The 16,468-nt window shown below is 44.6% G+C and overlaps 1 protein-coding gene across 4 annotated transcripts in view; it reads right to left on the reverse strand.

The window, feature by feature from the left end:
* The window catches only part of DCAF6 (DDB1 and CUL4 associated factor 6), a 712,682-nt gene that overhangs the window by 83,193 nt on the left and 613,021 nt on the right, over nucleotides 1-16,468 (reverse strand). For all 4 annotated transcript variants that reach the window (XM_075853536.1, XM_075853533.1, XM_075853534.1 and 1 more), the window contains one exon: nucleotides 8,106-8,262. In XM_075853536.1, coding sequence (XP_075709651.1) covers nucleotides 8,106-8,262 — 157 coding nt within the window. The remainder of the gene's footprint in view (nucleotides 1-8,105; nucleotides 8,263-16,468) is intronic.

Below are 16,468 nucleotides of genomic sequence, written 5' to 3' on the forward strand. Positions count from 1 at the left end.
GTTCCTAGAGCACTGGGCTGACTTTTCATTGGGTTACACACTGTATTCTGCAGATGATTTGCACCTAAATGGAAGGTGGTCCGTCGTGCTGGGGGAGCGAATTCTAGCTGGGGTGGCAGAGTATTTAAACTAGGGCTGAGGAGAGAGGTAAATGTAGAAAATAAAGGGGTAGTTAGGTTAGAGAGGGGTCAGACTATATTGGTGGGGGGAGAAACAGACTGTGGGGAGAGGACTAGACAACAGGATAAGGAGATCCTTTTGTTACAAAACAGCAATGAAAATAAAAATGCATAAATAATGTCAAATAATCACATTTCTGATACTGAAAGTGAAACATTTAAAGGCCAGTTTAAGTGTATGCCAGAAGTCTAGCAAGCAAAATGGGGGAGCTGGAGGCCTTGGTACTGGAGGAAAATATAGATATAGTTGCTGTTTCTGAAACATGGCTAGACTCTTTAAATGACTGGGCTGTAAATCTACAGGGTTTTACACTGTTTCGGAAAGACAGGGCAAATAGGAAAGGCGGTGGTGTATATCTGTATGTGAGAAGTGATATGAAGGCGAGTGTGGAAGAGAAAATAGTGGGTGAAGATTGTGAGGAGATTGAAACCTTGTGGGTGGAATTACAAAGGGAGGTAAACACTGCAAAAATTACTTTTGGTGTAATCTATAGATCCCCAATATAACTGAAGAGATAGAAGGTCAAATATATAAACAAATGGAGCGGGCTGCACAGGCTGTTACTGTGGTGATAATGGGAGATTTTAATTACCGAGATATTAATTGGTGTCATGGTTCGTCTTCAACTGCAAAGGAGAGAAATTTTCTCAACCTGTTGCAGGAAAATTTTATGGGCCAGTTTGTGGAAGACCTGACTAGAGGTGAAGCTCTGTTGGATCTGGTCATTTCTAATAATGCAGAGTTTGTTAGGAATGTCAATGTTCGTGAAAACCTTGGTAACAGTGATCACAATATAGTTACATTTTACCTATACTGTAAAAAACAAACACAGGCTGGAAGGGCAAAAACACTTAATTTTAAGAAAGCCAATTTCCCCAGGATGAGGGCTGCAATTCAGGATATACACTGGGAAGAACTAATGTCAAATAATGGTACAAATGATAAATGGGAGATTTTAAAATATACTTTGGGTAATTATAGTGCAAAATTGATTCCTATAGATAACAAGTATAAACGACTAAAACTAAACCCTACATGGCTTACACCTTCTTTAAAAAGGGCAACACATGACAAAAAAAGGGCATTTGAAAAATAAAAATCTGAGGGTACAGCTGTAGCCTTTTTAAATTATAAACAGCTTAATAAAATCTGTAAAAAGGTAATAAAATCAGCAAAAATACAAAATAAAAGGCGGGTGGCCAAGGATAGTAAAACGAAAAATTCTTCAAGTATATAAATGCAAAAAAGCCAAGTTCTGAACATGTAGGACCCTTGGATAGTGGTAATGGGGAGTTGGACACAGGAGATCAAGAGAAGGCAAAGTTACTAAATGGGTTACATAGTTACATAGTTAGTACGGCTGAAAAAAGACACATGTCCATCAAGTCCAACCAAGGGAAGGGAAAAGGGAAGGAAAAATTTCTACACATAGGAGCTAATATTTTTTTGTTCTAGGAAATTATCTAACCCTTTTTTAAAGCCATCTACTGTCCCTGCTGTGACCAGCTCCTGCGGTAGGCTATTCCATAAATTCACCGTTCTTACTGTAAAGAAGCCTTGTCGCCTCTGCAGCTTGAACCTTTTTTTCTCCAGACGGAGGGAGTGCCCCCTTGTTTTTTGAGGGGGTTTTACAAGGAACAGGATATCACCATATTTTTTGTATGTGCCATTAATATATTTATATAAGTTAATCATGTCCCCCCTTAGTCGTCTTTAGCTCTGTATATACAACAGAAGAAAGAGCAGCTGATGCAGCCGATTCCAGTACTATTAATATATCAGTTGATATACTGAATTGGCTGAATGTAGATATGGTCCAAGTAAATAAAATAAAATAAATGTACACAAGGCCCCGGCACCAGATTGGTTACACCCTAGATTTCTTAAAGAGCTTAGTTCAGTTATTTCTTTCCCCCTCTTCATAATATTTAGAGATTCTCTAGTGACTGGTATAGTGCTAAGGGATTGGCACAGGGCAAATGTGGTGCCTGTTTTCAAAAAGGGCTCTAGGTCTTCCCTGGGTAATTATAGACCAGTAAGTATAGACCATCGTGGGAAAATGTTTGAGTGGCTATTGTGGGACTATATACAGGATTATGTGACAAAAAATAGTATTATAAGTGACAGCCAGAACGGTTTTACTAAGGACAGAAGTTGTCAAAACAACCGGATTTGTTTTTATGAAGAGGTGAGCAGAAGCCTAGACAGAGGGGCCGCTGTGGATATAGTGTTTTTAGACTTTGCAAATGCATTTTACACTGTCCCTAAGAGACGTCTAATGAGTAAATTAAGGACTATAGGTTAAGAAAGTATAGTTTGTAATTGGATTGAGAATTGGCTCAAGGACCGTATCCAGAGAGTTGTGGTCAATGATTCCTACTCTGAATAGTCCCCTGTTAGAAGTTGTGTACCCCAGGGTTCCGTGCTGGGACCACTAGTATTCAACTTGTTTATTAATGATATAGAGGATGGGATTAATAGCACTATTTCTATTTTTGCAGATGACACCAAGCTATGTAGTAATGTTCAGTCTATGGAAGATGTTCATGAATTGCAGGCGGATTTAAACAAACTAAGTGTTTGGGTGTCCACTTAGAAAATTAAGTTTAATGTAGATAAATGTAAAGTTATGCATCTGGATACCAACAACCTGCATGCATCATATGTCCTAGGGGAAGCTACACTGGGGGAGTCACTGGTTGAGAAGGATCTGGTTGTACTTGTAGATCATAAACTAAATAACAGAATGCAATGCATCTGGGTACCAATAATCTGCATGCATCATATGTTTTAGAGGGAGCTATACTGGGAGAGTCACTTGTTGAGAAGGATCTGGGTGTACTTGTAGATCATAAACTAAATAACATCATGCAATGTAAATCAGCTGCTTCAAAGGCCAGCAAGATATTGTCGTGTATTAAAAGTGGCATGGACTCGTGGGACAGGGATATAATTTTACCACTTTACAAAGCTTTAGTGAGGCCTCATCTAGAATATGCAGTTTTGTTCTGGGCTCCAGTTCATAGAAAGGATGCCCTGGAGTTGGAAAAAATACGAAGAAGAGCAACTAAGCTAATAAGGGGCATGGAGAATCTAAGTTACCAGGAAAGATTAAAAGAATTAAACCTATTTAGCCCTGAAAAAAGATGACTAAGTGGGGAACATGATTAACTTATATAAATATATTAATGGCACATACAAAAAATAGGGTGAAATCCTGTTCCATGTAAAACCCCCTCAAAAAACAAGGTTCAGCCTGCAGAGGCGACAAGCCTTCTTTACTGTGAGACCTGTGAATCTATGGAATAGCCTACCGCAGGAGCTGGTCACAGCAGGGACAGTAGATGGCTTTAACTCGTTGGTAACCGCCCCATAGTGTTTTCACGGCGGGCACTAACAGGCTTTATTCCGATGCAGTAGCCTTTTTACGGCGCTGCATCGAAATAAATAAACAGAGCAGGGAGCCGTTAAATCTCCCTGCTCTCAGCTACCAGAGGTAGCTGGGGGCACCCCTGCTCGAATGGGTGAGATCGATATCAGTATCGACCTCACCCGTTTAACCCTTCAGATGTGGCGCTCAATAGCGAGTGCCGCATCTGAGTGGTTTTGGAGAGAGGCAGGGAGCTCCCTCTCATTCCACCAGCACCCGGCGATAAGATCGCCGAGGGTCGGTGTCTTCTATGGCAGCTGAGGGGCCTAATAAAGGCCCCCAGGTCTACCTGTAGTGTATGCCTGCTAGGTCATGCCAGAAGCATGGCCTAGCAGATGTCTGTCCGTTTTGAACGGACAGGCATAATACACTGCAATACAGAATTATTACAGTGTATTATAAATGTGATCGGGTGATTGCATAGTGAAGTCCCCTAGTGGGACTAGTAAAAAAGTCAAAAAAAAGTTTAATAAAAAGTAAAAAAAAGAAAAAAGCGAAAAACCCACTTTTTCCCCTTCCAAACTGCTTTATTATTAAAAAATTAAAATAAAGTAAAAAAGTTACACATATTTGGTATCGCACCGTCCGTAACAACCCCAACTATAAAGTTATTACATTATTTAAGTCGGTGAACTTCGTAAAAAAATATAATAAAAAACAATACGAAAATTGCTGTTTTCTTTTAATCCTGCCTTTTAATTTTTTTGATAAACTGTGATCAAAAAGTCTCATCTACTCCAAAATGCTACCAATAAAAACTACAAGTTGTCACGCAAAAAAAAGCCCTTATACAACTGCATTGGCGAAAAAATAAAAACTTTATGGCTCTTCAAATATGAAGACACAAAAACAAATAATTTTAAAAAAAAGTGTTTTTACTGTGTAAAAGTAGTAAAACATACAAAATCTATACAAATTTGGTATCATTGCAATCGCAACAACCCGCTGAATAAAGTTATTGTGTTATTTCTATCACATGGTAAATGGTGTAAATTTAGGATGCAAAAAAGTGTGGCGAAATTTCAGTTTTTTTCTATTCCCCCCCAAAAAAGTTAATAAAAGTTAATCAATAAATACTATGTACCCCAAAATGGTAATATTAAGAAATACAACTTGTCCCGCAAAAAACAAGACCTTAAACAGCTATGTCGACACAAAAATAAAAAAAGTTATAGCTCTTTGAATGAGACGATGGAAAACCGTAAAAAATAGCTTGGTCATTAAGGTCTAAAATAGGCTGGTCATTAAGGGGTTAAAAAAAGGCTTCGATCATTTCCTAGAAACTTTTCCCTTCCCTTTTCTTATCCCTTGGTTGAACTTTGGTTTTAGGCCTTCCCTGGTTGCAGTTGCATAATCCCACGTTTGACTGGAATACTGGGGATCTTACCAAATGGGGTAATGAATGCATGACGTCATGTTTTTCTGTTAATTTCTCCCCCTGAGGAGGTGAACACTCTACCTGAGTTTGTTCAGGACTTCGCTGATGTTTTCTCTAAAGAGGCCTCCGAAGTGTTACCTCCTCATAGAGAATACGATTGCGCAATTGATTTGGTACCAGGAGCTAAGCTCCCTAAGGGTAGGGCTGGGTCTAAAAATATTAAGGCTGATGCACTGTCCCGTAGCTTCATGGCCAGCCCTCCTTTGGAGGAAGATCCTGCATGTGTTTTGCCTCCAGGTATAATCATTTCCTCTATTGATTCTGATTTAGTCTCTGAAATTGCGGCTGATCAAGGTTCAGCTCCCGGGAACCTTCCTGAGAACAAGCTGTTTGTTCCCCTGCAATTCCGGCTAAGGGTACTTAGGGAAAATCATGACTCTGCACTATCTGGCCATGCAGGCATCCAGGGTACCAAGCACCTCATTGCCAGAAACTATTGGTGGCCTGGGTTGCCCAAAGACGTTAAGGCCTACGTCGCCGCTTGTGAAGTTTGTGCTAGGTCCAAGACTCCCAGGTCCCGACCAGCGGGCTTACTATGTTCTTTGCCCATTCCCCAGAGACCTTGGACCCATATCTCCATGGATTTTATCACCGATTTGCCTCCATCTCAAGGCAAGTCGGTGGTGTGGGTTGTAGTAGACCGCTTCAGTAAAATGTGCCACTTTGTGCCCCTCAAGAAACTATCCAGTCTCTAGAACAATATTTAAGGTGTTTTATCTCTGACTGTCAATATGATTGGGTCTCATTCATTCCCCTCGCCTTAATTTTCCTTTAATAACCGGGTCAGTAACTCGTCAGAGGTCTCCCCCTTTTTCTGTAATTTTGGGTTTAATCCACGGTTCTCTTCCATTTCACCTGGTAGTTGCAACAATCCCGAGGTAGAGGTCGTTCATCGAGACCTGTGCACAGTCTGGGCTCAGGTTCAGAAGAACCTAGAGGCGTCCCAAAGCATACAAAAGACTCAGGCAGATAGAAAACGTTCTGCTAACCCCTTGTTTATGGTCGGGTATCTGGTGTGGCTATCGTCTAAAAATTTGCGCCTTAAGGTCCCGTCCAAGAAGTTTGCTCCCCGGTTTATAGGGCCGTACAAGGCATTGAAGTCCTCAATCCTGTCTCCTTCCGACTGGAGTTGCCCCCATCTTTTCGAGTACACGACGTGTTCCATGCCTCCCTCCTTAAACGCTGCTCCCCGTCCTTGGCTCCCTCGAGGAAACCTCCGGTCCCTGTTCTCACCCCTGAGGGGGCAGAATTCGAGGTGGCCAAGATTGTGGACAGCAGGAAGGTCCAAGGCTCCCTCCAGTACCTGGTCCATTGGAGAGGATATGGGCCTGAGGAGAGGACTTGGCTACCCGCTCGGGATGTTCACGCTGGGATATTGGTCAGGAGGTTTCACCTTCGTTTCCCCAGTAAACCAGGTCCACTTAGAAAGGGTCCGGTGGCCCCTCATAAAAGGGGGGGGTACTGTAAAGGATCTGCCAGGCACAGCTTCGGGGTTAACGCCCATAGATAATCAGTCTGCACCTGCTTCTATGTCTGTGAGACTGACTCCATCTTCCACCACTCAGGGTGGCAGGCTTAGGAGTGGGAGAACCTATCACAGCCTGGCCAGACGGAGCTAGCTCCCGCCCTCTGTCTATTTATACCTGCCTTTCCTGTTCCTCCTTTGCTTGTGATTCTTTTCGTTTTGTTTCCTGGCCCTGCTGCAGCGTCTTGTACTATTGTCCTTGCTTCATATTGACCTCAGCTTGCTGACTACTCTCCTGCTCTGCGTTTGGTACCGCGTACACTCCTGGTTTGACTCGGCTTGTTTACTTCTCTTGTTGCTCACAGTGTTGCCGTGGGCAACTGCCCCTTTCTCCCCCTAGCTCTGTGTACCCTTGTCTGTTTGTCTGTCGTGCACTTATTGAGCGTAGGGACTGTCGCCCAGTTGTACCCCGTCACCTAGGGCGGGTCGTTGCAAGTAGGCAGGGACTGAGTGGCGGGTAGATTAGGGCTCACTTGTCTGTCTCCCCACCCCCCGTCATTACACTGAATATCAGAAAAATTAGTTCCCACTATACACATGCAGTAATTTTGGTTAAAGTGCTCTATCCATTACAATTAGTGACTTAAAAAGGTTTTCACACCAATTCCATTTATGGCATACCAAACAAAATTTGCCATAAATGTATAATCATTGAGGGTTCAGCTGCAGCACTTTCGGTTCCTGTCAGCTAGACTCGTCTTCACTAAGGAGACACCAATTAGGCATATTAAAGTCTATGTAACGACCTAAGACAAACGGCGAGCGAGGTGGGTCAAACGAGGCATGGTACAGAAGTACTAACCATTAATAATAGAGATCAAAGGGTGCCCCCAGGGTTGGAGCCCTATTGATCATACATTTATGATATTTCCCATAGATATGCCATAAATAGTGAAAAAATTAGTTTGTATAATTTGTATATTTTGTTTCTCGTTCATTTGTATTCTAGTGAAAAAGCCCAAAGCTTTCCTCACGCATTTTAGTAACTGGACCTGAGGTGTTCAGCTGATTACCAGTACAATAAATTCAGAAATAAATCCAGCTTGTAAGATAAAAATGAAAGCAAAAGACATACACCTCATGCACACGACCTTTGTGCCATTCGGGTCTTTCTTGACGGCATCCGAGTGGCACCCGATAGTCTTCACAAACCCATTCACTTTAGCGGGTGAATCGGGTCTGTGATCCGAGGAAAGATAGGACATGTTCTATTTTTCCTCGGCCGGCACACACGTTCATGTGCATGAGGCGTTATGCTGTCATTGGTGGGAAGTGTTGAAAGGAGACATGTGGGTCAGATGAATACTTTGTGTAGGATTGCACGCTTCAGTATGCAATGAAAATGTAATATTTTTAAGTTCCCTAACAGATTCCTAAAACGGAAACATTTCATAGTAACAAGCAATAAAAATAAATACATTTAGTGGAAAAAAATGTACGTATACTATCTAGATTGTAAACTTTGTTTCTTATAAATTACCAAAGAGTAAAAACAGTATTTTTGTACTTATATTGTTATTACTGTTACTTACTTGGGTCATAGGGATGTGGTTGAAGACAGTTTACTACATGATTGTCTGCTTCTAACAGCATTAGATGGTCAGTTGTGTGTCGATCCCAGATGAAAATATGACCACAGTCAGAACCACTTATGACAAAGTTTTTACCCCAAAAACAAGCCTCTTTGATCTGTAATTAAAACAGAAATTACAGATTTTGTCATATTTTTTATAGAAGACATGCAAAATTAGAGTTGGCATAAAATTTGGGGAGTGGGATTAAAAGGATTTGATTGTCAGAAAATTGTTGCTCTTTTATTATGTCACTAACTACATCAAAAAACATCCTAATATATTCCACTGAGCCAGTGTAGAGCAAACTATGATATTGGTCGTTTAACCCCTTAGATGCCGCGGCACCTAAATAGTGTACAAAGGGGCGAAGCTCTCTCTGTAAACCTATCGTTGCGGTGCCAATTCGTTACCATGGCAGCCAGGGGCCTAAAGGCACCCAGGTGTGCCATTGGTAGCTATCAATTAAGCCATACCAGTGGCATGATACACTGACAGGTCGTAATGCTTTTGAATACAAAGTATGCCAAAGAATTTTACCAACAACCAAAAAAATGCAGCTTCAAGTCCCCTAGTGGGACTAATTAAAAAAAGTTAACCCTTTAACGACACAGCCATTTTTCATTTTTATGTTTCCGTTTTTCACTATTTGCCTTCCAAGAGCCATAACGGTTTTATTTTTCCATCAACAGAGTGGCGTGAGGGATTTTTTTTTTGCAGGAGGAGCTGTAGTTTATATTGGCACCATTTAAAGTACTATATAACGTACTGTGAAATGGAAAAAAAAACTTCTTTGCGGGGTGGAAATGGAAAAAAAATAAAATCCCCGTTTTTTGGGCTTATTGTTTGCGGGACGAGTTATAGTTTTTATTGGTACCATTTTTTGGTATATACGATTTTTTTAGAACTTTCTATTTAATTTTTTAGCACAAAGGTACCTAACAAACACGATTCAGGTGTTTTAATATTTATTTTTTTACGCCGTTCACTGTGAGAGTTAAATAACTGTATATTGTAATAGTTCGGACTTTTATGGATGCAACGATACCAATTTTTTTAAATTATGCTTTTTTTTTTTACATTGTGCTTGGGGAAAAATGGTAAAAAAAATATTTTTTAACTTAATATTTTTGTATTTTTTTTTACACTTCTGAAAACTTTATTTAACATTATTTTTCACATTTTATTAGTCCCCCTAGGGGACTTGAACCAGCGGTCGTTAGATCGCTGATACAATAAACTGCAATACTAACATATTGCAGTATATTGTCATTTTCACAGGGCCGGAGGCAAGGCTTAGCAGAGGCAGACAAAAGACAGACCGCCCCCTCCTTCTAACGGTTTAAATGCCGCGGTCGCTATTGACCGTGGCATTTAACTAGTTAAACGGCCAGGAACAGTGTGATCACTGTACCTGGCCATTAGAGCAGCGTGTCAGCTGTAGTACAGAGCTGACAGCTGCGGTGTATGGAGCGATCCATGACGTTCATTTTCGTCAACGGAACGGGGAACACTGGGAACTGGAAAACACTTAGGAAACCATTTGCATAGACATACTAGGATAACGACAACAAGGCTCAGGCATGGGAGGAAGGGGCTAGGCCCTTCTTATAGCCCACGGTGCTCTGGGAGCTATCAGCTCAACTTCCCACCTGTGTGCGACCTGGCTCCTTGTCTGGACTGAGCTCGCGAGCACACCCTTGTGGTCACTGTGGAACAGGACAGCTGCATGTGCAGACATCTCTGGATGGAAGAAGTTCGTGGTCAGCGACCACAGACGTTATAGTATCCCCCCTCTTACGCCCCCTCCTCTTGGGACCAGAACGAGAGAGAAACTACTTAATGAGGGTAGGAGCATTGAGATTCTACTCTGGCTCCCAGGACCTCTCTTCTGGACCAAACCCCCTCCAATCTACTAAATAAAAAGGTTCTTCCTCTTACTTTTTTGGTGTACAGGATCTCCTTAACCTCAAATATCTCGGAAGAACCGCTGGGGGCAACTGCAGGGCTAAGATTTTTAGAGTAGTGGTTCAGAATCACAGGTTTCAGGAGAGAAACGTGAAAGGAGTAGGGGATCCGGAGGGTAGGAGGCAGCCGAAGCTTGTAGGAGACCGGGTTAATCTGTTGTAAGATCTCGAAGGAACCTGGGAGCAAACATGTAAGATGGCACCCTCAGCCGGATATTTCTGGAGGGCAGCCAGACCTTGGTACCTGGAGAAAACTGGGAAGGTTCTCTTTTCCTTGTGTCTGCCGTACATTTCATGCAGTCTACCACCAGCAGAATAGAGGATTGGGTCTGCTGCAAGATACACAGAAAGTCCCTAAAAGCAGAATCAGCTGCGGGCACTTCGGACATAACAGACACCGGAAGAGGGAATCGTGGGTGTTGGCCGTAAACTATGAAGAATGGTGTATGTCTTGTGGACTCGCTAGTATGATTATTATATGAGACCTCCACCCAAGGAAGAAGCTGCACCCAGTCATCATGCTACTTGGAGATGAAGTGTCGTAAGTAGTTCTCCATGATTTGGTTGATCTTCTCGACTTGACCATTGGACTGAGGATGGTAGGCTGAGGAAAAGTCCAACTTCACACGAGGAGTCCGCAGAGGGCTCTCCAGAACTTTGAGATGAACTGAACCCCCTGATCAGACACAATATGCCTAGGCTAGCCGTGCAGGTGGATTCAGTCGTTGGGCCGTCTGGAGATAAGTGAGGTTCTTGTGGTCCGTAAATATCAAGATGGGATGAACTGCGCCCTCTAATAGATGTCTCCACTCCTCCAGAGCCAATTTGATGGCCAGTAACTCACAATCCCCAATCGAGTAGTTGTGTTTTGCGGAAGAGAAGAGCTTGTAGTAATAGAATTTGACGTTAAGCAACAATTGTTGCATTGATATATAACAGGTGTCCGTTCACTTGATGGGTTAAATAGTATCACTGCCTGAATGAACAATTAAAATACGATTTTTATTGTAGAAAACCTTACTAAAATTAGGGCTAGATAGCCAATTGTACTATAAAGGCGTAAGCACGGTAGACCATACAGAGGAGGAGCGGTTATAGTACTGTTGTTAGCACCATTACTGCCAAACGACAATTCCCCCTATCTGTATTATAATATAACACCTGGTCAATCCCTGCCACTAACACGTGTCCCTACGCGTTTCCGCACCGTTATTGGTCACAGTGCTTCATCAGGGGTACACTGATGTGATTCCAACACATCTAATTCAATTGTATGGCGGGGAGACACCTATTGCGTGTCTCATAACATTCACCCGGCTCGTGCACGACACTAGTCAGCTGGTCGAACACGAGCCGAGTGAAATGCCGGACATAAGTAGTACTAGCCCCTCCCTCCCCGGAGTGACGCGGCGGCCAAGCAGCCAACCCGTGGCGAGCCACGTACATGACGCGGCCCGAGCAGGGCCGGCCCCCGGGCGTTCGCTGTCATCACAGGGGGGAGGAACAACAAAAGCGTCCCTAGTAACCAGGGATCACAAGGCGGCCATGTCTCACTGACATATGAAAAGTGGCTGGGGAGAGGACCCAAAACAGGAACACAGCGATCGCGAGCCATGACAATGGCATACTCAATCGCCGCGTGTGCCATCCGAGGGACGGGAGACACAGCGGTCCTGAAACCGATAAACACCGCACCCCCGTGTGTGTGTCGGAGGAAGGCAGGGTCAGGGTGGGAAAAGGTCATTACCCATTCACCATATAATCTAGCGGTATAAGTCACCGCGATTAGTCTCATATGGAGACGGGCAGATTGGAGATGACTGTACTAAGGTGACAAAGGGGCAATAGATGCAGATAGGGATAATATGTACGGTGTACATGCAGGGGTTTTGCCCAGTCAGGGTCACAGCAACTGGTTCAGAGGAAGCAATTGAATGAAATTTGCTCATTGAGACCCGCCGGTTTCATGGTATGCATGTGGAAGATCCATTGGGCCTCTTTTTGTAAGATCCTCTTATCCCAATTGCCGCCCCTGGCAGATGACCTAATATGCTCAATCCCCTGAAATTTAATGACATGGGTGTCACCACCATGCTGTTCCCAAACGTGTCGGGCCACCGAAGTATCCACATTACGACGAATGTCGCCTATATGGTCCCTTATTCGTCTCCTGAATTCTCTAATTGTCTTGCCGACATATTGCAGTCCGCAGACACATGAGATCAGGTAGACGATGCCCTTCGTTTTGAAATTAATAAAGGATCTGTTGTCATATGTCCGACCAGTCGCATGGCTTTTCAAATTCTTGCCACACGAAATGGATTCGCAAGCTTTACAAGACCCACATCTAAATGTGCCCTTGATGTTATGTGTGAGCCATGTTGTGGGGCGAATAGATAGCATGTGGCTATGAACTATACGATCCCTAATGTTCCTACCCCTCCTGTAGGTGACAGAAGGTCTGTCGCCCACAAGGTCCCCTACATCTGGATCAGTCCGCAGAATCCCCCAATATGTCTGTAGGATTCTGATGACTTCACGATTGGATGAATCATACGTGCCTATAATTCGCATTTTGTCATCGGTCGTACGTTTTTTAGGATTTAGGAGTTCACTCCTATTACAATGAATTGCATTGCGATAGGCCGATCCAAGGACATCGTGGGGATAACAAAATCATGATGTAATCAATAAATCTCAGCCAGAGGATGATCACAGATGTCCATCGATCCATCTCCTCCCCAAATACAATCATCTTCTCCCACCAGCCCAGATATAAGTTAGCATAGGAGGGTGCACAGGGGGTCCCCATTGCTACCCCCCTAAGCTGGTGGAAGAATTTACCATCGAACAAAAATAAATTCTGTTCGAGAACAAAACGAAGGAGGCTATCCACAAACTCGTTGTGAGCCTGGAAATGGTGTTCCCCTTTCCTTCAAAAAATCATCCACAGCCCTACATCCCATGGTATGGGGTATAGAGCTGTAGAGGGCCTCCACATCCAGTGAGGCCAGATATACGCCAGGGTCACATTTGATGCCCTCTAAGCGTCTAAGTACATCCATCGTGTCGCGAACATACGATGGGAGGGCCAATACAAATGGACTAAGGATCCGATCGATATAGAGACTAGCATTCTGAGTCAGGTTATCAAGCCCAGAGACGATGGGGCGACCCTTGAGAGGAGATGTGCCTTTGTGTACCTTGGGCAGGCTGTAAAAGATGGCATATTGTGGATGATCGGTCAGAATAAAGCGTTGTTCATTGGTGCTCACCAAATTGAGAGATCTGCCTTGGTTTACCAATCTTTTTAGTTGGTTTGCAAAAGTCGGCATAGGATCACTCGATAAAATTCTATAACATGCTGTATCACTCAGAATACGGTGGCACATGTCACTATACTGATTACGATCCATCACAACAATATTGCCACCTTTATCTGATGGTTTAATGACAATACGGTCATCCTGCTCTAGGGCCTGTAGGCCTGCCATCTCATCTCTGGAGGTGTTAAATTTAATGGTATTAGAGGAATCAATTTTCCTAAGCTGGTCCACCACTACCTCCAGAAATACATCCATTGTAGTAATAGCCACATACCATTGACTTGCCCTTGGAACCTCTCTGGAACAGGAGTGCACCAGCACCGACAGAGGAGGCGTCCACCTCCAACGAGAACTGTCGAGAAACATCTGAATGATGGAGGATCGAGGCTGACGTGAAGACACTCTTCAGGCATTAAATGCGGCTTCCGCCTCTGGAGTCCACACCTTGGCGTTCATGTCTTTCTTGGTGAGGTTAGGGATAGGAGATGTCAGTGAGGAAATGTTTGGAATGAACTGTCTGTAGAATTTGGCGAATCCCAGGAAGCGCTCTAAGGCCCTCAAGCTTTGAGGGCATGGCCATTCCAGGACGGCCTTTACCTTTTCAGGATCCATCTTGAGACCTTGATTCTTGATGATGAAGCCCAGGAGGGGTAGAGCATCTTTCTTAAACATGCACTTCTCCAACTTGGCGTACAGACGATTCTCCCAAGCAAAACTTGACGGATATGTCTCTGATGAGTCATTGGATCTGACAAAAAAATCAAGATGTCATCAAGATAGACCTCAACACATACATAGAGGAGGTCATGGAAGATGTCATTAACGAACTCCTGGAAGACTGCGGGAGAATTACACAGACCGAAGGGCATTACTAGATATTCATAGTGTCCGTCTCGGGTGTTAAATGCGGTCTTCCATTCATCACCCTGGCGAATCCAGATTAGGTTGTAAGCCCCACGCAGGTCTAGCTTTGAAAAAATCTTGGCTCCACGTATGCGATCCAACAGTTCAGGAATCAAAGGCAATAGATACCTATTTTTTACTGTGATCTGTTTGAGACCCCAGTAGTCGATGCAAGGACACAGAGAACCATCCTTTTTCTTGTCGAAGAAGAACCCGGCTCCTGCCGGGGAGGAAGACTTTCGAATGAAGCCCCTCTCCAAGTTCTCCTTAACATAAGCGGACATGGACAGAGTCTCTGGCATGGAGAGAGGATATACCCTACCACGGGGAAGGGATGCACAAGGAACTAGGTCGATAGGACAGTCATACGTCCAGTGTGGGGGCAGAGACTCCGCCTCTTTCTAGCTGAAGACATCTGAGAATGCAGAATAATGACCCGGCAATCCTGCCACTGACTGAGGCAGAGGAGGCTGAGCCGAACAAATCTGTACCAGGCAGCGGTTGAGACACTCAGGAACCCACTGGAGAACATCTCCAGAATTCCAGTCCAGGACTGGGGCATGTAGTCAGAGCCAGGGCAGACCCAGCAGCACAGGATTGACAGCTTTAGCCAGGACAAAGAACGAAAGGAGCTCAGATTTGAGGACTCCCACTTGGAGCCTCAGCGGCTTGGTCACAGCTATAATTGGGTCTGGCACTGGTAGTCCATTCACAGATGCAACCATCAATGGCCTCTCCAGAGGGGTTGTGGGCAATTGCAGAAGATCGACCAGGTCTCTATGAATGAAATTAGCAGCGTATCCAGTGTTCAGATACACAGGGACCTGATGCGTTCTCTCTCCGGACACTATGGTCACGGGAATGGACAATTTAGACGAAAGTCCTTCTTAACCCAGGGTTGTCTCTCCCACCGACCCTAGGCTCTGGGGCTTTTGGGGAGACAGGTGCACATGATCGCAATATAGAGTCCCAAGGTGCATCTGCATTGTCTCTCCTGGGTAGACAGCTTAAACTGGTCCGTCCTTCCAGACTCCATAGAAGGATCAGCATCTGAGGACAGCAGGGGTTTCTGCAAAGTAGGAACCGGACTAGGGAGTCCTCCCTCCCGACGAGCTTCTTGGAACCGTTCTCGGATCCTTATATCAATCCGGGCTGCCAGAAGGATGCCAGGCTAGATGATAGATCTCGGGCGGCCAGCTCGTCCTTAATCCTAGGAGACCGTCCCTGCCAGAATGTAGCCACCAGGGCCTCATTGTTACACAACAGTTCTCCTGCCATGGTGCGTTAGTGGATGGCGTGCTCGTCCAAGGAGGTGTCTCTCTGGCGTAGGTTCAGCAAGGAGGCGGCTGCAGACGGGACTCTTTCAGGCTCCTCAAACACTGTGCGAAATGTCCGTACGAACCCCTGCAAGTCACGGGTCTCTGGTCCCTGTCTCTCCCAGATAGAGTTTGCCCATGCAAGGGCCCTGCCAGTGAGGAGAGAGATGATGAACGCGACCCTTGCGCCATCAGACGAGAATGCCCTTGCATACAGGCTAAAGTGGATCTGGCACTGGTTCAAAAATCCACGGCAGGTCCTCGCGTCTCCATCATAGCGGTCAGGAAGCAAAGAAAAGCGGGGATCAGCACTGCCAGGAGGTGTAATCGGAGGATCAGTACTGCCAGGAGGTGTAGTAGGAGGAACATCAGCTTGCACCTCCAGCCAACGTGCAATAATGTTCAATGCCTGGAGGAGTTGGTCCTGTCGAGACCGGAGGTCTAGCATATCCGCCCGCATCTCCTGTGACGTCGTCATGGTCTTGGATTGACCAGCGGGGTCCATGGCCTGAGCCTACTGTCACGTTGGGTATGTGGAACCACTGGGTTGTACCACCTTGACGGTATGGCAGCTGGCCAACAGGATACAGGTCACAGTTTATAGTTTGTATGGTGTACCTGTGGTAGCTCAGACAGTAGCAAGACAGGCTCGGCTGGAACCAGGCAGCAGGCAGGCGCCAGGAATGGCGCAGCAGGACAGGCTTGGTACACAGCACAGCATGACTTCAGCTCAACACGGCACTTGACCAGGATAGCACGGGATACAGGTTATAGGTAGGAGGAATGGGGAATACTGGGAACTGGAAAACACT

The sequence above is a fragment of the Rhinoderma darwinii genome, chromosome 2 (assembly GCF_050947455.1).
Source record: "Rhinoderma darwinii isolate aRhiDar2 chromosome 2, aRhiDar2.hap1, whole genome shotgun sequence".
Taxonomy (NCBI): Eukaryota; Metazoa; Chordata; class Amphibia; order Anura; family Rhinodermatidae; genus Rhinoderma; species Rhinoderma darwinii.